Here is a 26,525-nt window from a genome sequence, read left to right on the forward strand (position 1 = left end):
ACAACACATGCTGCGGAGCTGCCAGAATCAGAAGATGAGAAGTTTGCGACAACCTAGAAGTGAGGTGGCTTAGTAGGTGTACAGGGTCATGGGGAGCCAAGAATGCTGGAAAGGGCGGTCTTGGGCTGTGTTTAGCAGAAGTTGTCACATTGCCACTTAAAGTTAGATGAGATGTCCCAGCTGGCTAGTTTGAGATATAAAAGGGTTCATCATTTTGACTCAAGGGCTAACACTGACCTAGCTGCTCAAAAGCATTTTTAAGTGGGATAAACTAAAGGTCAAATACCTCACAGCAATCTAACTTCTGTCAAATGGGGTTGCAAAAATGTGTAATTCTGTAGCAGGGCAGCCAGGGCCCGGGATGCTCCAGCCACTGTCCTGCCCCACGCCAGCCTCCTGAGTCGTGACTCCATTTTGCTCACATCCCTCTCCTGTCCCACCAGGACCCCTCCTCGTGGCTCGGCCTTCGTGGACATGTTGTCCTCTTCGTGCTTTGTTCTTTCCGTTCCTCCAGCTAGACCTCTATCCTCTCCTAGCAAATTCCTTCACTACTGACCACGCCCCTTCCTTGATTGCAACCCTGAATGTCTGTGTCCCCCAAAGTCATGGGTTGAAACCCTAATCCCAATGTGGTGATTTAGGAGGCGGGGCCATTGGGAGGTGAGTAGGTCATGAGGATGGAGCCCCCATGAATGGGATTAGTGCCCTTATAAGAAAAGGCCAGAGAGCTCCCTCCCACTCTGTTCCCCACGGGAAGAAACGATGAGAAGTCACTGCCTGTAATTCAGAGAGCGTCTTCACCAGGATCCAACAAGCTGGCACCCAGCCAGTCCCCAGGCTTTGAGAAAGAAATGTCTGTTGCCATTAAGCCACTCGGTCTGTGGACTTCTGTTACAGCAGGCCGAAGGGACTAATATACCACCTCCCCCCATCTTTCAAGGACGGCCAAGCTCAAATGCTGTTGTTTTGGGGAAAAGCTGTTCTGACTGCTGTTGACAGTCAAATCCTGATGATGATAGTACAGGGAGGTCATTCAACAGTCAGGTATGATTGATCCCCAGTTATACGTCTGACTCAGTGCTGGGATGGCAGCAGCCACAGAACCTGCCATTGTCTCTGTCTGAGGGAGCTAGAGGTCTTGGAAGACTAAAGTGACTGATAATACCTGAAAGGATTCTTTCACCTCTGAATGTTAGACAGGGGCGGTAAGAGAACCTTTGATTTATCCTGCACCCAGAGCATGAAATTTATTTAATGTGGCGATTTACTAAAAAATTAACTTTAGTAAATTCTATGTGACAGTTATCACATTGTGATTCCCCAGTTATAAGACCATGCCTTTTCAGAGGCTGATGGTCCTGAAGTCAGGGTGCAGCTCACGCCCGATTTTAAAGTGAACTCGCCTTCTGTGAAAATGTTGTCTCTGCCTGTCAGGTGCTGTTACCTAATTTGAGTTATTTGACTTGGCAGCACCACACAAAGTTGGATTCTATCTTAGATTGAATCCCTAATTGTCACTTGACATGTCTTCAGAAAGATTACATTCTGGTGCAATTTTAAAATGAAAGTTAACACATACAGAAGAGTCTTTCTTATAGAGCTACAGGAAATAAATTTAGTAAGAGTGAAGCAAGTATTTGTGGCTGGGGGCTGGGAGCATGAGTCTCACACTGCCTCACTGTCTTGAAAAACAACACCACGTGTTTATAGGATCTGGGCAGGGCAAATGCAAGTCCACAACCTAAATGGCTATGCTGTGTGTGTGTCTGCATGTATAATTTCATATTTATTTTCTTCTTCTGACTTTATGGGGATATAAATAACTTACAAATCAACAATGCACATATTGAATATATACAATTTGGTGAGTTTGGACATAAACACACACCCTGATGCTATTACCACAATCAAGGTTATAAATATGAGGTCTGTCCAGAAAAAGTCCAGCCATTGTTAATATAATGAGAATAGTTTGCGTAACATTGATGTAACCTGGCAGCCAAAGGGAGTGGAATGGAATGCGCGTGTGTGAACAATGATGACTTCACTGTACTAGTCGGTGGGGGCAGTATTGAGTGAGCATGTGTGCCGTGTGGCCATCACATTCAAAATGACTGAGTGAGTAGAGTAATGAATCTGCATTAAATTTTGAGTTAAGTTTGAACATTCATCTGCAAAAACTATTTGGGTGATGCAAAAGGTTGCAGCTCTGGGCAACTGGTGATTGGCAGCTTCATCACAACAATGCACCCATTCGTGCATCATGCCTCGTGCAGAGGTTTTTGGTGAAACATCAAATCACCCAGGTGACTCAGCCCCCTTACAGCCCAGATTTGGCACCCTGTAACTTCTGGTATTTCCAAAAACAAAATCTCCTTCAAAAAGGAAGATTTCAGACCATTGGTGAGATTCAGGGAAATACGATGGGGCAGCTGATGGCGATGTGGAGAACTGTGTGAGGTCCCAAGGTGCCTACTTTGAAGGGGACTGAGGTGTCATTGTCCTGTGTACAATGTTTCTTATGTCTTGCATCATCTTTAGCAAATGCCTCTATTTTTCATATTACATGGCTGGATACTTTCTGAGCAGACCTCTATATTCATCACCTCTGAAAGGTTCTTTGTCTTCTTTTTCATGTGTGTGTGTGTGTGTGTGTGTGTGAAGAACACTTAACATGAGAGTCAGCCTATTCACAAGTGTACAATACCGTATTGTTGCTTACAGGCGCTATGCTGTTCAGCAGATCTCCAGATCTTATCTATCCTGCGTCATAGCAACTTCACACCCATTGAACTACTCCACGTTACTCCTCTCCCCATCCTTTGACAATCGCTGCTCTAGATTTGGCTTCTACAAGGTTGATTATTTTGGATCCCTCCTATAAGTGGAATCATGCAGTGTTTGTCTTTCTGTGCCTGGCTTATTTCACTCAGCGCCATGTCTTCCATTTCCACGCATGTTGTGGCAAATGGTAACATTCCCTCCTTTTTTTTTTTTTAGGCTGAATAATATTCATAGATATGGAGTAGTGTATAAATATGCCACTGTTCTCTATCTAGTTATCTGTGTATGGACATTTGGGTTATTTTCGTGTCTTGGTTGTGGTGAATGATAGTGCAATGAACATGAAAGTGTAGTTTTCTCTCCAGGATCCCTATTTCCATTTGTTTACATGCCCAAGAATGGAATTGCTGGATCATATGGGAACAATATTTTTAAAATTTTGAGAAACTTCCGTACTGTTTTCCACAGTTGTTGACCATTTTACAGTCCCGTCAGCAGTGTCCAAGGCTCCTATTTCTCCACATGGTGGCTCACACTGTGATCTTCTCCATAATCACTCTCCTAACAGGTGTGAAGTGATACCTCCTGGCGCCTTTGACTTGTGTTTCCCTGATGATTAGCGATGCGGAGCACCTTCTCGTGTATGTGTCGGCCATTTGTGAGTCTTCCTGTGAGAAACGTCAGTCCACGGCGAAGTTTTCGTCTTGCTGTGACACACACGTGCAATGATAGCACAGGTCAGGCCACGCAGTTAGCTGGTGCTGAGGGAAGACCCCCCTCTGAGAGCAGACTGGCTGACGCCAAAGCTGGGAGAGTTCGTGTGACGGACCCATGCCAACAGAGGAGCTGACTTACGGGTCCTGACCTGACCTCCACAAGGAGCTTCCCGCCTGCCCGCAACAGGAACTCAGTGAGGGAAAAATCAAAACATCGAGCAATGCGCTCCTGTTCTGCGCTACCCGCGACACTGCCTGTCGCTGCAGAGAAACATTGTGTAGCCATGTTTGTTTCTTCAGTGAGCCACCTGCCGAAAAGAAACATAAAAGGGTTTTCCCTTTGAGCCTGCACCCCTGCAAGCCCAGGGTATAGACTGCTGGGCGGGGCTTCTAGGCACTTGGCCCAAGGCTGCCCGTCGCAGACTTGGGGAAGAGCAGCGCCCAGGGGCCCAGGCACAGTGACCAGAGAGGGTGGCCCCTGGTTCTCTGTCAGCCACTAGCTCCCACGTGACTTTGAACAAGCCTCTCCCTCTCTCTGGGCCTCAGTCTCCTTGTCGTGAAACAAAGGGTTTGGAACCAACATGGGCCAAGCTCTTTTTGGTCCCGACACCCACAGCTCTCAATGGGCAATGTGACCTTGGCCTTCACGTCTCTGGTCTTGTTTTCCCCTCTATACCAAACACAGACTGCATTCACAGTACCTGCTTCTGACCTCCTGTCCTGTCTTCTTCTTTCCCTGTGCCCACAGCAGAACCTCTCTTCATCTCCATTCTTTATTTGATACTCTGGGAGCTGGTAACAGAAAACCCTGCTCAAACTATTGTTAATAATAAAAGAGCATCAGTCTGGGTTTTCCAGAGAAGCAGAACAAATAGGAGATATATTTAAAGAGAGTTACTGCAAGGAATTGGCTCCCATGGGTATGGACACCGAGAAGTCCAAGCTTTGCTGCTGACAAGCTGGAGGCCCAGGAAAGCTGTGGTGTGAGCCCCGGCCCGAGTCCAAGGCCAAAGGCAGCAGGAGACAGCCTCAGGATCAATGTCCCAGCTCAAAGACCATCAGGCAGAAAGGGCACATTATCCCCTACTCGGCCTTTTGTTCTATTCAGGCCTCCAGCGGGTTGGAGAATGCCCACCCACCTTGGGGAGGGCTGTCTGCTTGGCTCAGTCCCCCAATTCAAGTACTGCTCTCTTCTGGAAATTCCCTCACAGACACGTCCAGAAATCGTGTGTAGCCCCCAGTATCCGGGCCCCCTGCTGCCCAGTCCAGTTGACACATAAAATTAGCCATCACAGAAATGTAAGTGGTTTGTATGGCTGGAAAGTCCAGCAGCGCAGAGGACATGACCAGAACCGTGCAAGGTCCTCAGCACCTCCACGATCCACTTGGTTAGCATTTGCATCCTTCCGGCATGATGCTTCCTCAAGGCTCCAAAACGGCCCCAGACTCTCTCTGGGGCCACATCCTTCCTTGTTCATCCCTGAGCTGGGTTGTGACTGGGAAGTCAACTCTTTCAACATCGTCCAATGTCACATGCTCATCCCGGGGCCAGTGACACGGCCTGGGGGAGGGATTATGCTAATGAGCCGGGCCTCAGCCAGGGGCTCCCCCTACGGCTGGAGCTGAGCCTGCATAGATGAGCAGAGCTGTGCAGACCAGGGAGAGAGCAGGAAAGCTGGGCGCAGGTCCCGACAGGACAGAATGGATGTGCGGTGGCTTCAAGCATCCCGTGTTCATTACAGAGGTTCAGCTCAGGTGTCCCCTTGGGTGGTACCCTAGTCTCTGACAGCTGCTGCAACAAATCCCCATGACTTGATGGCTTGAAACAAGACAAATGTATTCTCTTCCAGTTCTGGAGGCCACAGGTCTGAAATCAGTGTCAGTGCGCCGAAACCAAGGTATCGGCAGGGCTCCACTCCCTCCAGAGGCTCTCGGGAGGAATCCTTCCCTTCCAGAGCTGCGTTCCTTGGCTCATGGCCCTTCCTCCACCCTCAGAGCCCACAGTGCAGCATCTCTGGATCTATCCCTGCTTCTGGGGTCACATGGCCTTCTTCTCTCTCCCTCGCTCTCATCTGACCCTCCTGCCTCCCCCTTATAAGGACCCCTGTTCTTACACAGAGCCCACCTAGAAACCAGGATAACTTCCCTGTGTCAATGTCCTCGGCTTAGTCACATTTGCAAAGGCCCTTTGGCCATATAAGGTAGCACTCATGCGTTCCAAGCATTGGGCCTGGGTATGCTTAGGGGCCGTTACTCAGCCCACCGGAGGTGGCCCTCCTGCTGCCCTGGGCAGAATCAAGTGTGCTTTCTCTATGCCCCCCAGGCGTTCCGTCACACCTGCACCGTGGCATCTGCCACTCTCGTCATGCGCTCCTCGGGGCGGTCTCCCCCACTGGGCCGCGATGCCAGAGGCATTCTATTTATTTCCCGAAAGCACAGCGTCGCGGCTGGCCCAGAGCAAGTTCCCCGTGACTGAATAAATCTCCTCACTGGAGCGAATGTAATGCGTGTCGAAGGCACGAGACCTGAGGGAACCTGGAACTGAGGGCGCCTCGGACTGAGGGCGACCTGGAGTCAGCCCAGGGTTAATGCAAAGACCCAAAGTCCCAGTCCCAAAGCTCCACGCCCCTTCTGCTGCCTCCTTCCCGGGAGAGCTGGCCGAGCACATCTTATTCCCCAAAGCCTATTTTTAAAATCCTTCAGTAGTAGGGAGCAACGCTGTGGCTACAAATAGATGACATGGATTTTATAATCAGAGGAAATGAGTCCATCATATTAGACACACACGCACAGTATTTATAGCCCAAGGAGAACCCCTGGCTGATTCTAAATTGTGTTTATTTTTGAAAACCTACTTTCTATGGGAGCGGATTATACAAAATGCGTGGAGTCTTTTAGAAGAAAAGAATCACGTTGCTGGGTGTGAGGTGGCTCAGCATCCTGAGAGGACCAATAGGATGAGAAAGAAGGAACCACGCAGAGGTACTCAACATGAAACACACCAGACAGACCAGCAAACCGGGGCGCCTCTCAGAAATAGGAACCTCAGCACCTGCACGGAAGACTTACTGCATGCCAAGCACGGTGTTAGGGACTTGAATGCATTGTTTCCTTCCATCACCTCAGCAGAGCACAACATGTTGGTGCCATTACTACTGCCCTTGTATTCCAGATGGGTAAACTGAGGCACAGCAAGGCTGGGTAACTTGCCCAAGGTTTGGGCTAGACCTGGGTTTGGAGAGGGAGCCAGCACCTCAGGCACTCCACCGTCAGCATGATGGTTTCGGGGAGCGGGGAGAAGGTGGGGGGAGACCCCTGTGCTCATGTCTTCCCTCTGACCTCTGAGACTTCCACAATCAAACTACAGCTTTGAATATGTTAAAAGATAAATGGAAGGCTCAGTGGATTGAGCGTCGGCCTGCGAGCCAAGTGTCGCTGGTTCGATTCCCAGTCAGGGCACATGACTAGGCGGCATGTCAGGTCCCCATTTGGGGGCGCGAGTGAGAGGCAACCACACAGTGATGCTCCTCTTTCTCTCTTTCTCCTTTCCCCTCTCTCTAAAAATAAAATAAACAAACAAATTAATAAAGAAATTATTTTAAAAAAGTAATAATTACTGTACTTTTGTACAGTTTTTACGATTTATGTGAGACTCTTATATCCATTATCTTATGTGCTGTGAGGAGCAGTTATTGTCCCCATGGTGCAGGAGACTTGGGCTAGAAAGACGTTCATTTCAAAGCAAGGAATATTTGTTGACAGTCCGGTACTTGGCATGAGGAAGGGACAAACAGAAAGATGAATCGCATGGTTCCTGACTTCAAGAAGTTGGATATCTGCTGGGGCGGATGGACCCAACCACTGCGAACTCAAACATGAGCCCTGCGGAGCACGTTCTGGAACAGTTCTCTCCCAGCTTCTTGAACTCACGCCCAATCTTTAGCCCTCTTTGCAGCTACCTTTCGTGTATGTGTCAAGTAAAAAGGGTATTTCTTCCACCTCCATCTGCTAATAACAGATTGCACCACGCTAATATGATTTCTAACACGGGTGACAATAATTTGCATAGGGCTTTGAAGTGTACAAGCTCTTCCCCACTCAATGTGCCTTAAAACTTGAGACTCGGAGATATTTAAGTCAGGCAATATTTTTTTTCAGTGGAAAGTATTTATGTTCATTTTTTTTTTTTTTTTTGTACAACGAGCAAATTTGAAGACTTACTCTTTGAAATATTGTAAAGAGAACCCCTTGCGGGCCATTCCCATCTACGCCAAAATGCATGCTGGCACCATTCAAGTATTAAGAAGAGCGAGCCAAACGGTGCCGCTCTTCTGACTATGTGAAGCAAACTGGTGGGGAGCGCACATGACTCTGCAGAAACAAAGAACATCACTCAGCAAGAAAGATGCACATTCTGCATAAGGGTATAAAATCACTTTTTCCTAGAACGTATTTTTAGATCATTGAATCGCAAGAGTGCTGATTTCTCTCGGAAATAAGTTGATTATCAAAGTTACCAAAACTCTGTTCAAAATATGTTTAAAATAGCAACTAATCTAAATTCCTTATCTACAAGCACTAAGAAAAATGATGTACTCATAGCCATTATGTGTGTGTCTGTGTGTGTGTGTGTATCACATTAAAACTAATTTCGCTCAGCTAAGTGCTTACTCAGTACACCAGGTGCTTTTATTCCAACCTTTAATTCATGGATTCAGGAAACTATTGGACAGCTGAGGATGAAATGCGTAGAAGGCAGAGGACTTCCAGACACGATGGAGGCCTAGACAGACACGCTGCATCTCCCTCCACCACTAAGAAGGAATACAACTACCTCAAAACTAGAGGCAACCAGAAGTTCCAGAAAATCGAGCTGCATGGAAGTCCAACACACAAAGATATAAAGAAGAAATACTCACCCAGAAGGTAGGAGGGGTGGAGCCGGGTCGGAGAGGATGCGGTGTGGTGGTGGCAGCAGCCATGGCAGTGGTGGGCCAGTGGAAAACGCAGTCACACATTTTAAAAAGGCAGGAGGGACACCTGGAGAGCACTCCCAGCACCAGACCAGACCAGACCACAGAGCTCTTGATCCGAGCACCAGGGAAAATCAAGCCTCATTGCTTCTGACTGTGCAGACCAGTGGGGGTTGGGGCGAAGACAGAAACTGACGGTCTCTCAGCAGAGTCCACTTGTTTAAAGGGCCCCCATGGTCCTAGAACATCCACAGACTCATCTGTTCTGGGAATGACAGCCAGGGCAACAACTAGAGAGGCGCCAGTCCCATACAAAGTGGGCAAAGTGCCTGGAAAAGAGGCAAGTGCTGAGCAAGCGATGTTGTTCCCTCTCAGACCCCTCCCCCACATACAGTGCCACCCCGTGGTGAAACAGGTCGCCCTGTACTGATGAGAAAACCTAAGCTCCACCCCTTACAACATAGCAGGAGTGACAGCTCTACCTAAGACACAGAGGCAAACAAACACAGGAAACTGTCAAGATGAGGAGACAGAGAAGTATGGCCCAAAAGGGGGAATGGACAAGGGTTCCAGTGGGAGAACTAAGTGACAAGGAGATAGCTAACCTAACAAACGAGGAGATAGCCAACCTGATACATGAAGAGTTCAAAACACTGGTTATAAAGATGCTCACAGGCTTGACAGATATGCATGAGTATGGCTAACACATAAGGGAAGAAGTGAAGACTATGCTCAATGAAACAAAGAAAAATACACACAAAACCAATGGTGAAGGGAAGGAAACTGGGGTTCAAATCAATGATTTGGAACATAAGGAAATAAGAAGCAGTCAACCAGTACAGAATGAAGAAACAAGAATTGAAAAAATGAGGAGAGGCTTGGGAACCCCTGGGACAACTTTAAACACGCTAACATCCAAATCATAGGAGTGCTAGAAGGAGAAGAGGAAGAACAAGAAATTGAAAACTTATGTGAGAAAATAATGAAGAAAACCCCCCAAATTTGGTGAAGGTAATAGACATACAAGTCCAGGAAGCACAGAGCATCCCAAACAAGCTAGACCCAAAGAGGACCACACCAAGAAATATCATAATTAAAATGCCAAAGATTCAAGATAAAAAGAGAATCTTAAAAGCAGCAAGAGAAAAGCAGAGAGTTACCTACAAAGGGGTGCCTATAAGACTATCAGTTGATTTCTCAAAAGAAACTTTGCAGGAAAGAAGGAATTGGCAAGAAGTATTCAAAGTGATGAAAGGCAAGGACCTACAACCAAGATTACTCTATCCAGCAAAGCTATCATTTAGAATGGAAGAACAGATAAAGTTCTTCCCAGACAAGGTAAAGCTAAAGGAGTTCACCATCACCAAGCTATTATTATATGAAATGTTAAAGGGACTTACTTAAGAAAAAGAATATAAAAATTATGAACATTAAAATGACAAGAAAATCACAACTATCAACAACTGAATCGAAAAAATAAAAACAAAATCCAATTAAGCAAACCGGAATAGGCACAAAATCACAGGTATGGGGATCATTCAGAGGGTTATCAGCTGGTAGCAGGGAGGGAGAGAAATGGGGAAATGGTGCAGGGACTAAGAAGCATAACTGGTTGGTACAAAACAGACAGGGGAAAGTTAAGAATAATATAGGAAAGGGTGAAGCCAAAGAACTTATGTGCACGACCCATGGACATGAACTAAGGGAGGTGGGATTTCTGGAGGGAAGGGGGTCATGGGCAGAGGGGAGCAAAGGGGAAAAATATTGGGACTGCTGTAACAACATAATCAATAAAATAAACTTAAAAAAAAATTGCATAGAGGGCAGCCAGGCCCAGCGAGCTGCTGTCCATGGTTCTGAATCCCTCATACTCTCAGCCTTGGGCTGGTTGTTCCTCCTCACCTTGGGAGGGCCCGACTCAGAGTGGGATTTAGAACCCTGTTCTGGCTCTATCATATATGACTAGTTGTTTGGTCAGGGACAGAGAACTCACTTGTTCTCTCTCAATCTCGAGCTGAACAAGAGGGCTCTAAGCTCCAACATCCTATGACTTGGTGACCTCAAATGCCAAAATATTTGAGCAAGTCTCAGTTTGATTTGGCAAAATATATTACTAAGGTCATGTCTTCTATTTCATATACTGTGCCAGGCACTAAAGATACATTGACTTATTAGAATCTTTTCAGTTGGAACAGACACAAAGCACTGTCTTACGTGGGGAAAGAGTGATAATGATGGAACAACTTATAGGATTACGGCTGGGACTAATGTGCCATTGGAATGTGGACCCATAAAACCCTCAGCCCTTCTTTCTTTATTCTGTTTGTTTTATTCCAAAATGAGTTTTTCTACTCAGAAGGTGTGTGGTAGTCAGAGTCTGAGATGAACCCCAATTATCTGAACATCCTAATACCCACAACCTTGTGTAATCTCCTTCCTCTGAATGTGGGAAGACCCTGTGACTTTCTTCTAACCAGCAGAATATGACAAAGGTGGTAGAATGTCACTTTGTGATTATATTATATAAGACCGCTCCATCTTTCTTGATAGCCTGTTTGCTCTTGTTGGCTTGGATGAAGCCAGTGAAGATGCTGGGAAGGCTCATGTGGCAAGGAATTGAGGACAGTCCCCAGCCAACAACCAGGCAGGAACACAAGGTGGCCTTTGGCTACCAACAGCCAACAGACTAGGACCCCCAGTCCTATGGGTTACAAGGACCTGAGTTCTGCCAACAGCCATACTAACTCAGGAAGGTATCCTTTCCTATTTGAATCTTGAGATGAGACAGGGGCACCAGCCAACACCTTGATTAAAGCTTTCAGATGAGATCCAGCAAAGTTGTGCCCAGACTCTTGAGCCACAGTAACTATGAGATAATAAACGTGTGTTGTTTGAAGCCACTGGGTCTGTGGTATTTTGTTGTGCAATAGAGAAATAATACAAGGGACATGACTCCTAAAATCCTCAGGCTTACTTCTCAAGCTTTGAAGCTTATATGGATCTGAAGATCACTCTTTCTTCTTTCATGTTCAAAATCCTAATGCAGACTTCTGATTGGCTCAGCCTGTGTCGGGTTTCCATTCTATTAACCACTGTGGCTGGAGAGGTTGAACTTAGCAAGGGGATATCCACCTCATTCTAGCTAACCGAGTTAGATAGAATATTCCCAAGAAAGTGTAATTATGGGCAGGAAGAACAGTATCTATCCACTGCAAAGGGTGAACAATGTAAACATATTCTACGCCTATAATCTAAAGGTACCTGTCGATGAGTTAATAGCTCATGAAAATGTAATCATTCACATGCTGCAACACAGAAGTACATATCAAAGGAGGAGCCATAACACAGACTTCAATATCACGGATCTGAGACACAATGAAGTATTTGATGGACTCCAAATAATTTTAATGCAGCCTGATTATAGCACAGAGGGTGTGGGGGACGCCCCAAGAGGGAGGCTGAAGAAATTGGTCAGGGCTGGGATATAAAAGGCCTCGTATTGGTCAGGATTTGTATTAACAGATCAAGGACTCCACCCGTTTGTCAGCTCACAGGGTTGAGAAGCCATGTCGTCAGACACTATGGCTAATAGTGAGCATGCCAGAATGCCACAGTTCTCCTTACCTATCACACAACACCAACCAGTGCTGGGCTGGCTGTCAGAGCTGCCTCAGAAGAATCAGAATCCTCCATTGTTTGCCCGATGAAGACCATCTTCTCGAGGGTTTGGTTGGGCTCACTCCCTGTCTCCAGTAAAACTTTCACATCCAATTCTCAGAGCTGTGGGGTAGGGATCGAACTGGAAGAACCCAGGTCACATGCCTGCATCCCAGCTACAAGGAACCTGGGAAATGTCGCTGTTGATGTTAGTTTTTATTCACCCACGGGAAGGCGGGAATCATGTGTGGGAACCATCAAGCTGTAGACAGGCTGTTCAAAAGATATTAGACATCCATAAATGACAGCTCTTTGTGTTCTGGGAAATTGAAGGGGTTAAGTAGGGAAATGGCATGGTCCCTTTGACAGTTTAGGGGGGCTCACCAGGCTTACAGGGTGGAGAATGGGCTGGAGGCAAGAAGGCCAGGTGAGATCCTGCTGTAGTCATCCAGGTGAGGAAGTCTGAGTGCCTAAAATAAAGCTGGTGCAGTGGTAATGGCAGGGCGGGGGGGGGGGGGGGGTTCTTCCTGGGTGGATCTTAAAAGGCATAGAAAGAAGTGCTTTCTCTTATGTAGATGAAAATATTCAAGATATAACCCTGCCCTTCCTGTCTCCCATCTTAGCAACTATTGAGGATCCCCCTCTTTGGTAGAGCCAAATTTGTATTTTTAAACACATGTTCCTGAAAAAACAATATTCAAAGGGATGGGCTATCTGGGAAACCTAACTATCATTTGTGACATTTCTTCTATGACGAATGGCTTCCAAATATGTATTTAGCATAAATTTTTTCTTCAAATAAAACCTGGCATAAATTATAGGAAAAAAGATGTTTGGTTGTGGGGAACTTTGGGTTCAGAACTCTTTCCTCCTTTTCTTCCCCAAACATCATTCCTGCAGAAACTCTGCCAAAGCCTGGGGTTGCGTGGTGCCCAGTTTCAGGATACGAGCCCCTTAAAAGTGAGCCTTGAGGTCCACCAAACAGCTTGCACCCCCTAAAATTGTTTGCCATCTAACAGTTATGTCTGCCGCTATCAATGCTAGAGGAATTCACAGGGGTGAGAGAGAAAAAGGAAGACTGGAGTTTCCAGGGATGGTTTCTTGGAGGAAGCTGTGACTGCCCCAGAGCCTCCCAGGACAAGAAAGATCTGGTGAGGAGAAGGACGCAAAGGGAGAAAAAGCCTGGAAACTGGGCACCAGAGAGGGAAATGGAACTGGAACTGGATGGGTGGCTGCAGTGGGCAGACTCAGAGATGTCTCCCCACAACCCCACCTCCTGGGGCTGAATATTCCCCTTGTCTGGAGGCTGGACAGGACCCATGACTTACTTTTAACCTGAAGAATACAGCAAAGGTAATGGGGAGTCACTTCCATGATTAGGTTCCATGAGAACGTGGCCTCTGTCTTTCCAGCAGATTCGCTCTTTTGCCATCGCCACGCGTGCACCTTGATGAAGCGAGCTGCAGTGCTGGAAGGGCCCATGTGGCTGGGAGCTGAGCATGGCCTCTGGCCAGCAGGCAGCTAGGAAGGGAGGCCTTCGGTCCAGTTTCCCGCCTGGAACCCAAGTCTGCCAGTAATGATGTGAGAAAAAGCCTGAAGCAGGTACATCCCCAGCTGAGCATTCGGATGAGACCTCAGCCCTTTGTAGAAGACCAGGAAGCGGGGCCCCAGCAAAACCCATATTTCTGACCCAAATAACTGCTCAATAATCCGCGTGTGTTGCCGTTACTCATTGAGTGTTGTGATCATTCATTCCGCATCAGCGGATAACTAACACAGTGGCTTTAGGGATGTCCTTAATATCTCTGCCCCTCGGCTCTCTTCTCTCCGAGGGACAGTAACACGCGACCGCTGCTCAGGTTGGGTAGCAGGAGTAAATCAAACAAGAGGTGGAGAGTGAGCTCTCTGCAAGGTCAGTGGCAGGGGCTCAATAAACGTAGCCACCGGGTTGCCCCAGCCACCACCATCAACCATGGCTGAAGGAGAAATAACTCTCAATACCCTCGAACAAGCGCTTCATGTTTGCCACTTAGTGGAAGAATTATTACAGCCCCATGAAACTGATCTCCAGAAAAAGGGCCCCCCAAATCTCTAGCTGCCTGAAACTTCTCAGTTCCGTGGGTTATTCCCGACTATGGGTGCTTCTCAGTAACACCGCACCGAAGGAACTCCTGGGTTCAGTCCTATGGCTGGATCCATCATACGTTTTAATGCATTTCTCTTATGCTGGGGGGAGAAGGGCAACGTCATGTGAGCTTTGCAAGGCAGCGTCTTCCCAACTTACTGTAAAAAAAATAAGCTTGCGTTTTCTTTATCAGTTTTTCATCATACTTAAACCCGATGCAGATTATAACCTTCGGCCTTCGGGCACTGTGCAGCGGTCATCGTTAAAAAGATCAGGGTAATCTTATCTTCTGTACTTCTTTGCAAGAAAAGCCAACAGATTCTAACTCTGCAGGCTGGATTCTGCCGTATCCACGCTTTCCTTTCTTCGTCCCGTCTTCCCCAGAGGAGTCTGAACTCAAAGTCCTTGCCAGAGCCCCCACTGCCCGCTGCTTTCTGTACTGTCACCTGCGTCCTCCCGCTTAGAACTTCTCCAGCCGTCCCATTAAGGGCCTACGCACTCTCTCTCACACGCGTGGAGGAAGCGATCCGCTTCTAAAAGGGCAACAATCTGACGGGGAAGTGGAGGAAGCATAAAGAAATGCCTTTTCATTTTTACTGATTACACTCGGATCTACCTTTTCCATCTGCTCAAGCAGGCAGCAGGACTTGCCCTTTTAACATAATCTCTGCCTCGAAATGCAGTCAGGGCCTGATTTTCAAAAGGCCTTAAGAAGACCGACGTGGGGTGGAAGCAAACAGAGAGATACCCTCTGGACTCGTATCTTCAACGATCTCTGAGACGTAATGATTCACAACGATGTTTTAGCAAGGTTGCTGATACTTACATCTTAAAGGTTTATAAAAAAAGCAGATCAGAGATGGCAGAACATTTTTCCTTTCTTCAAAAGTAGGTACAGTGACTAAGTGTTTTGAGTGGGTAAACTTGGAAAATGACAGTAGTTTAAAATACTTGCTGTGAGGAAGGCAAAGAGGTGAGTCTTTCTGGCATGGCTTGTTTTGTTACTCTGAAAGGAGAAATTACTTTGTGAAAGTTCTGCATTTATGGTCCTTGGTGTGACAGAATGCATTGCATTTTATTAGCGATAGCCTTTGGCTGGTCAGATGTAAATAGATTTTACTATTTCCATTAAGTTAATTACTTCTAACAATTAGAAATATTCATCAACAAAATTCAGAGTTTTAAAGATTAAAAATAACCTTGGGCTTTTGGGACCATTGCTTATTTATCTGTTAAATGGGGGCAAATGATACGGACCTGTGGTGTTTCTGTGAGTTTTAGATTGACATGGGACGGTGCCTGGCACAGACTAGGTAGGGGTCCATTAAATGCTGGTGATGTTGATGATAATGATAATGATGATGATGACTGATGAAGAAACAACAGCAGAGACTTGCATATCTTGATTATTCCTATTGTAAGTTTTCTTAACTCAGTGAAACGCCATTGGAAATCTCCCTAGATGGGTTCTTCACGGAATCACCCTAGCAACTCGACATCTGTGAGTTTGATAAGACATTACCTTTTCATAATTGATCCAAAGCCCTTCCCTCTTTACTCCATTATTCATTTAGAGGAATCTAATGTGAGGAAGCCCACTTCCTTGAACCAAACTTGGCTTTATACTGAGTCTCAAAAGGTCAAATCTGCCTCTGGCCACTTTGTTGAAACGAAGAGAAATCTTAGCAAGGACCTGGATTGGAAAGAAGAGGTGGGGAGCCCTGTGTCTTCTCTGTAGTCAAGAAACTCATCGCTTACACATGACTGAGGTGGCAGAAGGGTGGAATGTTCCACGTCAGCGGAGGAGGTGGTTAACTGCATGTGTGTGGCGGAGGGGGGCAGGTTCAAGAGACCCTCTCGGATCACAGGTCAGCTCTGGGCCATGCTATTGCTTAGTTCCCATGGCTTCCCTGTCATATTCAGCTTTTAGAGAAATTAATGTTTTGAGGAGTTGAGACTAAGGAAGAATGAATGACTTCAACCGAACCTCATATTTTTAGTAATTTTATGAGAATGTCTCTTTTATGGGAAGCTCTCCTCAGCAGAGGTAAATTACTACATTAATATTAATCCACAGAATAAGGCAATCGGTGCTGGAATGCACAGGGAGAGATCAATTTAACAATACTTTCCCATTTCACCTCAGGAGCTAAAACCACACATGCTGGCACCAGGGAATTATCGATAAAATATCTAGGAATCGTTTTATTTGTAATTAACCAGGCTGTTATTACATCACCCCCTGCATTGTAAGTTGTAAACACACACACACACACACACACGAATCCACTCTCATTTAAGAATACAACAGTATCCAAGCTATAGCTAAGAGAGACAGTGAAAATAAAACCAAGTTCAGGGCTGTGTGTTCTGTGGCTTGGGGACAGGTGAGGCTGGGCATGAGCCCGCAGCGCTGAGATTAGACAATCCAAGTCACAGACACAGGGAAGGGGAGAAGGAGGAGTATGTGGCTAATGGGATCCCCATGAAGCTCAGAGCATTTGAAGCCTTTTGTTTACGGCCAAGTGGAAGTCCCCAGCATTCACTGTGGTCTTTTTAAATTCTCCCTAAACACAGAAACACTGAGATCTCCCCTAGTGGAGAGCTAGCATAACTCTGGGTCGAATAGGTTTTGATCATGATTAAGTGTCTGGGGATGGATACGTCAGGGTCTGAATAATATCGAACTCTTCTCAAGAGAAGAGCTATTAGGGGTGTCTGTCTCTCAGCTGGGGAACCCTGCCAATGACAGCCTGCCACCAAATAGCTTGATTATCTAACTGTCACCTGAAAACAAAAGCAGCAGCCAGAGAAACATGAAATGTAAAATGTAAAATGAGTTACTTGCTGTTGTCTTTTTACTGTGGTCGGGGAAAGGACTAAAGTCTCAAAGCAATGATGGCTCCAGGAAAGTCGGTCCCTGGGATTCACCGTGGTGGGCACTAGACGGGACACGTAGGGCCAGAGAAACAGTCCTTCTTCGTGCCGACCCCAGGAACAGTATTTAATGAATTCAGCCTTTGCCAATGTTATTCATAAGGGAACGTTCTCCTTTTATGGTTGGAAAATCTTTGCTTTTGAACAGAGGCTATGGCTTACTGCCCGAGAAAATGTTCTTTTGTTCCGTGACGGTGTTTGCGAGACAGTCTGTGATGGGGAAATTGAACCTGTTTGTATGCACTCTTTAAAGAAAAGAAAAAAGTCTGTGGCCATTTCACTCTTTAAAGAGACCATTTTGCTTTTCTTTGTGATCCCACTTGGAAAAAAAAAAAAAAAGCAAATTTCTTTTAATAGCACCGTGCAGCAATGTTGCTTTGCTGGGTAAATGCACCTGGCTGAGCAAGTCTGTCCCTGCCTTTGGGATCTGCCAGACACTCATCACACCCTGGCCAGCTTAGCTGGGGCCTAGGTGACCAGCTCTTCAAGGGCAGGTGCTCTGCCCAGTTCAAGGTCTAAATGAAAACCCTAGAGACCCCAACAGAAGCCTAATGAAGCTAAAGCGTGCATACCACTGCTAATCCCTTTTAAACACACAGTGATGTGTAAGCCATATAGGCCTATTGGTGGCCCGGAGAGGGTCTTCACAATCATTCACCAACGAGTTTACGTGTGAGCGCATCTCCCCCCAGGAAAGAGGCTCAGGTGTAAGATTCCCAGCAGCTGCTCACCCTCGAGGTTGCCTGAATTGGTACGCCAGCTGTCTTGCATTAAACAGGCCAAGAGAGCCACTGCTCTCCTGGATGGACTTCGGGTTTGGTGCTGAAAAACTATAGACCCGAGGCTCTCCTGAGGCTGCTCCTCAGAGGGACCGATTATTTATTGATAGCTGCGATGATAGTGACTGGCAGGCAGTGAAGAACTTTGAGGAATTGTCCTTTGGACTCAGGATCTCCAAAGAACCTTACATGTCAGTCGAGCACTTGGCAACATCGCTGCTTAACCAGGGCCCAGCTTTTGCTTGAATACCGCAAGGGATGGGGAACTCACTAGCTGACAAGGCAAGCCCATTTGGAATTTGAATTGCTCTCATTCAGGGGTCAGCCCACTGTTTTTGCAAAGAGGCAGACACTAAATACTTTAGGTGTAGTGGGCCATACAGTCTCTGTAGAAAATACCCCGTCTGCTCTCGTGGCATGAAGACCCCCTAGACAACACATGAATGAGTGGGCGGGCTGTCCTCCAATGAAGCTTTGTTCACTGAAGTAGTCAGCGGGGTCGCTGGGGCTCATCAGTTGGCTGATAATTGCTGTTACTCTGCCTTGTCCTGAAAAGAGCTCTTGTCTCTCTGGTAGCCTCGTTCAGCCTTGTGGGGCCACACATAAGAGCTAATCAAACCCTCTCCTGCAATTTCAGAGAGTTCTCTGCAGTTGACGATACCCTCTTTCCAAGTCGTCTGTTTTATTTTCTCCATTTTCCTCACCTGTCCCTTAGTGTCCTGGTTCTAAGTCTCTCATCCCCTCCTGGGCTGGCTGTTTAATTTTGATAACCACTTTAATATGGGTGTTGCAAAGGAAGAGTGCAGACCCTAAAACCTCCTTTTCTACTCCCAAACAGTGTAGGTTTACTTGATTTCACCTGTCCCCTAGGTCACCCCCACCTGGGCCCAGGCCGTCCTGTTAGCACAAATGCAAACGGTTCAAACTGCTGCCCTTCCCAGAGGCCAAGGCCTGTCAGTGACTCACGCTCCAGGCCCCTGGCCGACTGCCGACATTTCTCCCTTTGAAGCTGCGGATGTTGGCACAGCCAAGAGAACCGGACTCGGAGAGATGGATGTGCTTGGCAAACCATAAAGAGCCGAGTGAAACTATCAGGGATTAGCAGGACCAGACCACGCAGAAGGAAGCCCCAGGTTCAAGTTGCAGGGTCTGCCAAGGGTCAGCTTTGAGGCTGAGGGTCCGCCCTCCCACCCTCCCACGTATGTGATGAGGGCCAGTGAAAGGCTTTGAACGCTGCAAAGCACATCAAACACTGGAAAGTCATTAACAGGTGGAGGTACTGATTTTTAAAAAGGAGGTATGCTGCCAGCCTTTCCTAACCATTTCTAGAAGAATTCCTTCCTCCCTCCCTCCGAGACCCCATGTCCCCAAGCCCCCGCATCACACACCTAACTGGCTGAGCGGCACAGATTTGCTCTCTAAAAGTTACAGCTGGGTTTGCCTTTTCTCAGTGGGCCATATCTTTCAGTGTTTGAAGGTCCCCACAATTCCCCTCCAGGACCCGGCATATGCTATCTCTGTCCGCGGAACATTCTCCCCTTTCCCCCAGCCCCCTTCCTTCCCCTGGACTGCTTCCCACTCGTCTCAGAAAACCTCTCCACCAGGAAGTCTGCCCCCAGGGAGGAGCCCCTCTCTGTGCAAGCGCACAGCCTGCAGGTGCGCGGCACTGGTGGCAGGTCTTCCCACACCGCCCTGCAGACTGGTGTCTCCCCCTTCTACACCGCGTCACGCGAGGCCAGGGGCAGAGGCCCATTCGCTGCTGAATGCCTGGAGCCAACAGTGCTGGGTGCAGAGTTCATGCACAAATGAAAGAAAGAGTCAGGGGAAACCCTGAGAAGGGGTGACCTGGTCGTGCCTGTTATGGCAAGGCACACATAACAGGTGGCCAGGCCCTGTCTCACACAGTGGCCCTGCTGGGTCCTCTCCTCTGGCTCCCTGTCCCACTGTCTCCCCCATAGACTCAGCACATGGCCTGCTCTGTACCTTCAGGGAGGGACCGGCACTAACAGAGGCCACCGCCTCCCCATTTCCTGCCCATCCTCTCGCTCTCCTGTTTTGGGTCTCTCAGTTCCTACCCAAATGAGATGCTTGTTCACAGCTCTGGGCATGTCCCTAAATATCTTTCCTGATCAGCCCGTTCCTTCTCCGGCTCCCACCACCCACTCAGCACCTACTCAGGCCTGGAGACTCACCTCAAATGCACCTCTTCTGTGTAGCCGGCTGCAGGCCTGCAGACAGATGCAGTCACTTTTGCTTATGCTACCAAGGGTAGTACTTGGTAATCCCTATAACAGCAATGTTCGACCGGTGTGTGGCAAGAATTTTTAAAACATGCAATACCTGTCTATTTAGTCAGGGGCACTGCTCTCTTTTCTCTTAGATTGTCACATAATAATTTTTTTAAAAAAAGACAATATCCACCACAACAATAGCCATGTCTTGAACCATAAATATACAGGTCATACAATAGGGTTGCATCTAATTGGTCATGTCGCATAAACTTGCGTGTGATTGGTTAATTTTTGGTACCAGATATCTTTATATACAAGTATAGGTATCTGGTTTTTTAAAAAGTCATGTTGGAACAAAGAGGATAGAAATTACTATTATTATTTTTGTAAATCAATAAAAATTATACCTTTTTTGTTGTTGTTCAGATCAGCAGAAAATGCATTTCTGGTGTGCCACAGAATTTTAGTAATGAGTTTATGTGAGCCAGGAGAGGAAGACGGTTGAAAATCACTGCCCTATTAGATAGAGCTTAGCAATTCAGAACAAAGCTGAGGACCTAGTGATAATGCTAACGACTCTCTTACACCGAGAGTTTACTCTGTCCCAAGAACTAGCATGGGACTTTACACACACGCCTCACTTGCTACCCTAAATGTCAGGTAGGCACTTTCTCTGTTACTATTGTCTCCATTTGGCTTTATCCCAGCAGACAGAACAGAGCAACAGTTACAAAGAGGGGCTTTGGGGTCAGGGAGACCAGGTTGCAACTCCCAGGTCCATCACTTGCCAGCTCTGTGACTTGGAGGAATGCAGGGTACCTCACTCCCTGACAAGGCAACTCTCTAAGAAAGGATAATGACGCTGCCTTACAGGCTTTGGGGAAGTTACAATGAGCTCTTGGATGAAACCCTTATTACCTGGCGTTCCCAGCCGGATGAAGCCCTCCATAAAGGTCCCTAGGAGGATCCAGTGGATGCTCCTGACCAATGTGGGGAGATGTTCCTCCACTGCTTTGCAGATGGACATCCTGGAAATACATGCCCCTGGCGATTCACAGGTTTCCTTAATCCCATGGTGGTCACGCACTCCCCACCCCTACCAAGAAAAGCGCGAGGCTGACAATGCAATGTACCTGATGCCCTCTTGCCCCCAACCCACCCACCCACAGCACAGGATGAACTTGCGGGCTTTGGACATGGCACAAGTCGGCATTTCCAAACCTTTGTGAGCTGGGAATGAGACGCTTAAGCAGTCACATCATGTCTCCCCACAGGCGGCCTTGTCTCCTGGAATAGTGGGGCCCGGGTCCTGGTGGGGATGGAACGCAAGCTCCGAGATTCTGTTTAGTGTAAGCACTGCGTTCTTGGCTTCAGTTTGGTGTTCAGTTACACCTGCATGTTGGGAAGTCTGGGCTGAAGAAAGGGAGACCTGCCAGTGCGGCACCAGGAAGCAGTTCTTCGGTGGGCCAGCTGCCTGGCCGCCACGGCCATGAAAATGGGCTGGGAAATTCAGAGGGTTGGCTCCCCATTTTGCTGGAAAATGTTGGATCTCAAATCTTGAACCTGGGCTGGGGTGCAAAGTATTTTTCTAAGAAAAGTGCTGTTTTGGGGCCTCAGTTTCCCTAAGAAACAGGTTTCTATTTGGGTGGGTCTGCTGGATTTTTCAATAGAAATCACTGGCCTCTCAAAAATATGATGAAAATTGGAGAATTTGTCCTGTTACTGAAACACCCAAATCCAAGATTAGCCCTGTGGAGACCCACCCCAAAAAGCGTGGGTGTTCTAGAGAAGGCATGATCCCCCTTCTTCTTGTTGGGTCTGTCTTCTGCTTCTCCCCACATTCATAACAGAGAGGAAGAAAAAAGAGGGGTGCGGGCTTGGTCCTGAGCAAGAGGAGACAGGCTATTCCTACTCTGTAGCAGGGATGGGGGGTCTTCTGAGGAGTGGGGGAGTGGGGTCTCTGCACCCAGCTCTTGTAGAGGGGGGCAGAGGTGGGGTGTGGGAGCCTGAGAACCAGGAGGCCTGGTTCTGGACCCAGTTCTGCTTTGAGGGACCCAGTGGATGGGGGCAGGTTACCTTGCTCCTAGGTAAGAGCAGTGGTCACCACCTGCTATGAGGAATGTCCACCCACTTTGCCCCACTGACTTGGCAAGGTCCCAGGTGATCAGGAGACAGGCTTCAGGCCTCACACAGCAAAGCCATGGTCACATGCATGGTGTGCCACATATGCTAGCGCTTAGCTAGCTAGAAGCTTTGGGGACAAATACTCTGTTTTACTGAAGGTGTCAAGTGATTTAAGGAACATTCTATGTACCGCAGGCAACTGGAAGGGTGCAGATCTGAATTCTGATCTGAGAGGCCCCAAAAGCAGAAACAGGATGGCTCCTGGAAGCAGGTTATAGGGGCCCCCATGGGTAGGCACAGCCAGGACGATGGAGGTGGGGGTTTCGGGGGAGGGGCTGATCAGAGCACAGCTGCTCCCACCGCAGAGGTCTTCCTTCCATTCTCAGGAAGGCAGGAGAAGCTCAGAGCAGGGAGCTGAGCGACCTGAGCTTCCATGATGAAGAGAGACAGTCAGAGCAGGAGCAAAATGTGCAGGAAGGAGGGAGGGAGGCTGGAGGACAGAGGAGGCTCCCCCCTCACCCGCGTCCTCAGGTCCCCATGTACGCCACGTGGGTGGGAGCGTGTTACACACACCCACGCATCCACAGCCACCTTCTCCGCGCTCCCGCCCAGGCCGGGCCCATCTCCGTGCCTCTGGGCACCGGGCCTCCACGGGCCATATCGCCACCACCTGCTGCTGCAGCCACAGTGATGGGGGAGGGGCATTTCCGTGCCTCCCCACAGCCGCCTCCCCCACCCACCCACGCTCCAGACTGAGGCCACGTCTTCCCCGGGCCCCCTCCCCAGAGCCGAGGAGGCAGTGGTGGGAGGAGCTCGGGCCGCAGCCTCCTGCCCTCCCCGCCCCGAAGCTCCTCTTCCTCTCCCCTTGTTGCCGCAGCCCCGCTAGTCGCGCGCGTCAGCGTGGGCTCCCCTGAGCGAGTAGCTAGGTAACCGGCTGGCTCCGCAGACCCGGGGCTGGGGAAGCCCGCGCGCGCGGCGTTAGCGCGGCGCGGGGGGCGCACGGACCCTCCTCCCTCAGGGACTGCAGATCTCGGCTGGCATTCAACCCCTGCTGTCGCCGCCGGGGTGCCCCTCCCTGGCGAGACCCCGACGCCGCCGGCCCCCTCCCTCTTCCCCAGCGGTGCGCACTTCTCTGCGCGAGACCCGGTGGGCGCCCCATCGCCGCGGTAGCCGTCGCGGCCGGTAAGCTGTGCTCTGCGGCCAGGGCTGTGGTGGGGCGGGAGCAGGGGGCACTCGAGGAGCCGGGCAGCTCCCGCCACCGCCGCCGCGGGACCGGCCATGTGCTAAAGTTTGTGGGGCTGGACGCCCTACTGGGCGCGCGGCGCCGGGCGCAGCGGCGCTGTGGGTGGGGCGGTGCGGTCCTGCTGGGCGCCCAGCGTCCCCGGACCCCGCGGGGCGCAGCTCTCCGCGCTCTCACGATCTCTCTGTCTCTTTCCCTCCGCGCTGCCTCCCCGAGGTCCTCCCGCCGAGCCCCCGCGCGGGGCATGAGGAGCCCCGGGGCGCCGCCCGGAGACCACCCGGTTTCGCGCGCAGCTCGCCAGAGGCGGACCGGGACATGAACAGCGCGAACGGGGTCCCGCGCCCGGCGGCCAGCCCCAGCCGGCGACAGCCTGCGGGTCGACACTGCCCGGGAGAATGAGGCAGGAGCCGGCCGCAGCCTCCTCTTCCTCCTCCTCCTCCTCCTCGCCTTCCTCCGGCTCCGGCGCCCCGGGCCGGGGCCGGGCTGTGGCTCTGCTGCGTGCCCCGCGCAGCCCCCGCTCGCCTCCGGATGCGCTGCTCGGTAAGCCAGGCCCTCCGCCTCGGGAACAAAGCCCCTTCTCCTGGCCTGGAGGCCGCCTCCGAGCTCCCTGCCCGGCTCCCACCCAGAGCCTGGAAGCCTGCGGGGCTTCCGATTGAGCCCCAGTTCCCCAAACCCTGTCTGGAGGCTGAACTGCCTGGGCACCTTCTGGCTCTAGTGCTTTCCTCCGCCATCCGGAGGCAGATGCGGGCTTGGCATGCAGGCAGAGGTTTACCTGTTCGGTCTGGATAAGGATATGTGCATCCTGGGTTCAGACTCATTTGTGTGCATGTATGGGGTGGGGTGGGGTGGGGACGACTCATATCTAGTGGCCATGTATCCGGGGTGCAGGCCCTGCTGCATAGTGTTCCTCACAGCGACTCGAGGAAGTAGGTGTCCTTCCATGGCTCAGATCTGGAAACTGAGGTGCAGGGAAGTTGGTTGAATGACTTAATCAAGGTCACAAGGCCAGGAGGTGGGAGACCAGGACTGGAAGACAGGGCACTCTTTCTACTTCTCCAACCCTATTGCTTTGTAACGAACACACCTGTCCCATTTCTTTCACTAACTGCTTCTTTCTGGATTCATCGTGTGTGTGTGTGTGTGTGTGTGTGTGTGAAAATACTTGTGCAGCGGGTGTCTGCTGAGGTGAACTCAATTGCTGGTAGCATGGATTCTTTGTCCATCCTTCCCTCATGCGTCTGCTGATCCCTACCTAAGGGGGGGTGTAAGTTCAAGGCTACATGTGTTTTGATGGGAGGAGAATATGTTTCTCTGTGTGCTGTCTCTCCCAGGATCTCTTTCTCCCAGGCCTCCTGTAGGATGGCAAAGGCAGTGTTTGGTTCCTCCCGTGTGCTCCTTCCACACGGTACACATGCTCAGCCTTAGAACTGCGTCCTAAGCCTTCCCATGGGCTGAGAGCTAATCAAGGCTCCCTGCCCCTGGTTGTATAAGTCTCGGAGACGGTTACTTAACAGGCGCAGGGGCTGATCCAAGGTGGCCACTGGGCAGGAGTTGACCCCGTTGGAAATTTCATCTTGGTTCCCATTTAACACCCCGCCCTGCCAGCAGGCCCCCACACAACCCAGAAGGAAAGAGGAGGGGGTGTTGGTGTAGGTGGAGGCCTTCTGCTTGCCCCCAGTTCTCTGGCTTGCAGCTTTTAACTGTTTGCTAAGTGCATTTAGGTCGGTCCTGAAGGGGGAAGCCACGCAGAATTGTTTGGTCCTGGTGTGAGTGGCCTGTCTAATCGGTTGAGTCACCAAGCATTGGGCTCGGTTGTTTGCACAACTTGTACACTGGTGGTGTCAGTGTGAGAAAGTCTCTTCGCAGTAAGGGGCCTCAGTTTTTTGCTAGTAGAAGGAGCAGAGTTGGACTGGATGCTCAGACGCCTCCAGTGAAACGATCCTGCAGGCGGGAGAAGCACGGATTACGGCCCTGAGCTTGGGCGTGTGAGCGGATCAGACGTACATTGGAACGACTAGCTCTGCACTGAATAGGTTGTTGATTCCCAAGAGGAGGACGTGGTGGGAAGAGAGCTGCAAGATGCAGGTTCTGCCCAGAGGAGGGCTCTGGGGCTTAGTTACTGGGCATAATAAGCATGTGGCTATAAAATGTCCCCAGGTGCCAGATTGGGGTTCCGGACTAGGTTAGACATTTCATTCGGAGAGATGACATTGCCCCCTAAGAACTGCTGAAATGCAATGCATCAGTTAGAAGTACAGCCGGCCAGGAAGCTACAAGCTTGTGAGCCTGCCTGGCCCTCCAAGAAAGAATTTATCACAGCTGAACAGGTAAACCCTCAGCTTACACAATTAAGGTCTGTAAATAGTGAGTTTTAGACTCTCCACGCTCCATTGTTTGCTGGTTCTATTAATGACAGGTGAAGGCTGCTGAAGCAGGGACAGAGGGACTGTGACAAGAAAGGTGGGCCACGGGATGTTTACACCCTGACTTAGTCTTCGCCTGTTGGTAACAGTGAAATTCATCAACTTGACCCGTGGGCCCTTAATGGGGCTGTCATGGGTCTTTTAAAGATGTGGATTAATGAATCTTTTAAAGTGTTACTGGGTCCCAAATGAAATGGATATCTCTCACCTTCTTCTCAGAAACTAAGCTCCCAGCAGGCTTTGTGACTGAAATTCGCAAACCCAGAGCAAAGCTTTCATTTTTGACAAGCTCGTGGGGTCCGCAAATGGCAAGTAATGCATCTTGTGTGGCCGCATTAATCTCCCAGGGTTGTGTGTCTCGGTTCCTCCCAATGCACTGGTGAGGTTTTGAATAAAAATGAATACAGAGAAACAATCTTCATTACATTACTTTCAAAAGGATGGCTTTTATGCCATGTATCAAACTACTGATACCCGAAACCAGATTGCACAGTAAAACCTCACTCTTGTTCCTGATAGTTAGTGTATAATTCATC

General features: G+C 49.1%; 1 protein-coding gene across 1 annotated transcript in view; it reads left to right on the forward strand.

Moving 5' to 3' along the window:
- The first annotated feature begins 24,031 nt into the window (after window positions 1-24,031).
- TUNAR (transmembrane neural differentiation associated intracellular calcium regulator) overlaps window positions 24,032-26,525 on the forward strand; it is a 38,154-nt gene continuing 35,660 nt past the window's right edge. The window contains exon 1 of the mRNA XM_090272142.1: window positions 24,032-24,106. Within this exon, the coding sequence (XP_090128268.1) occupies window positions 24,095-24,106 (12 nt within the window). The 5' untranslated portion in view covers window positions 24,032-24,094. The remainder of the gene's footprint in view (window positions 24,107-26,525) is intronic.

This window comes from Furipterus horrens, unplaced genomic scaffold (genome assembly GCF_987537825.1).
Source record: "Furipterus horrens unplaced genomic scaffold, mFurHor1.1.pri manual_scaffold_3, whole genome shotgun sequence".
Classification (NCBI taxonomy): Eukaryota; Metazoa; Chordata; class Mammalia; order Chiroptera; family Furipteridae; genus Furipterus; species Furipterus horrens.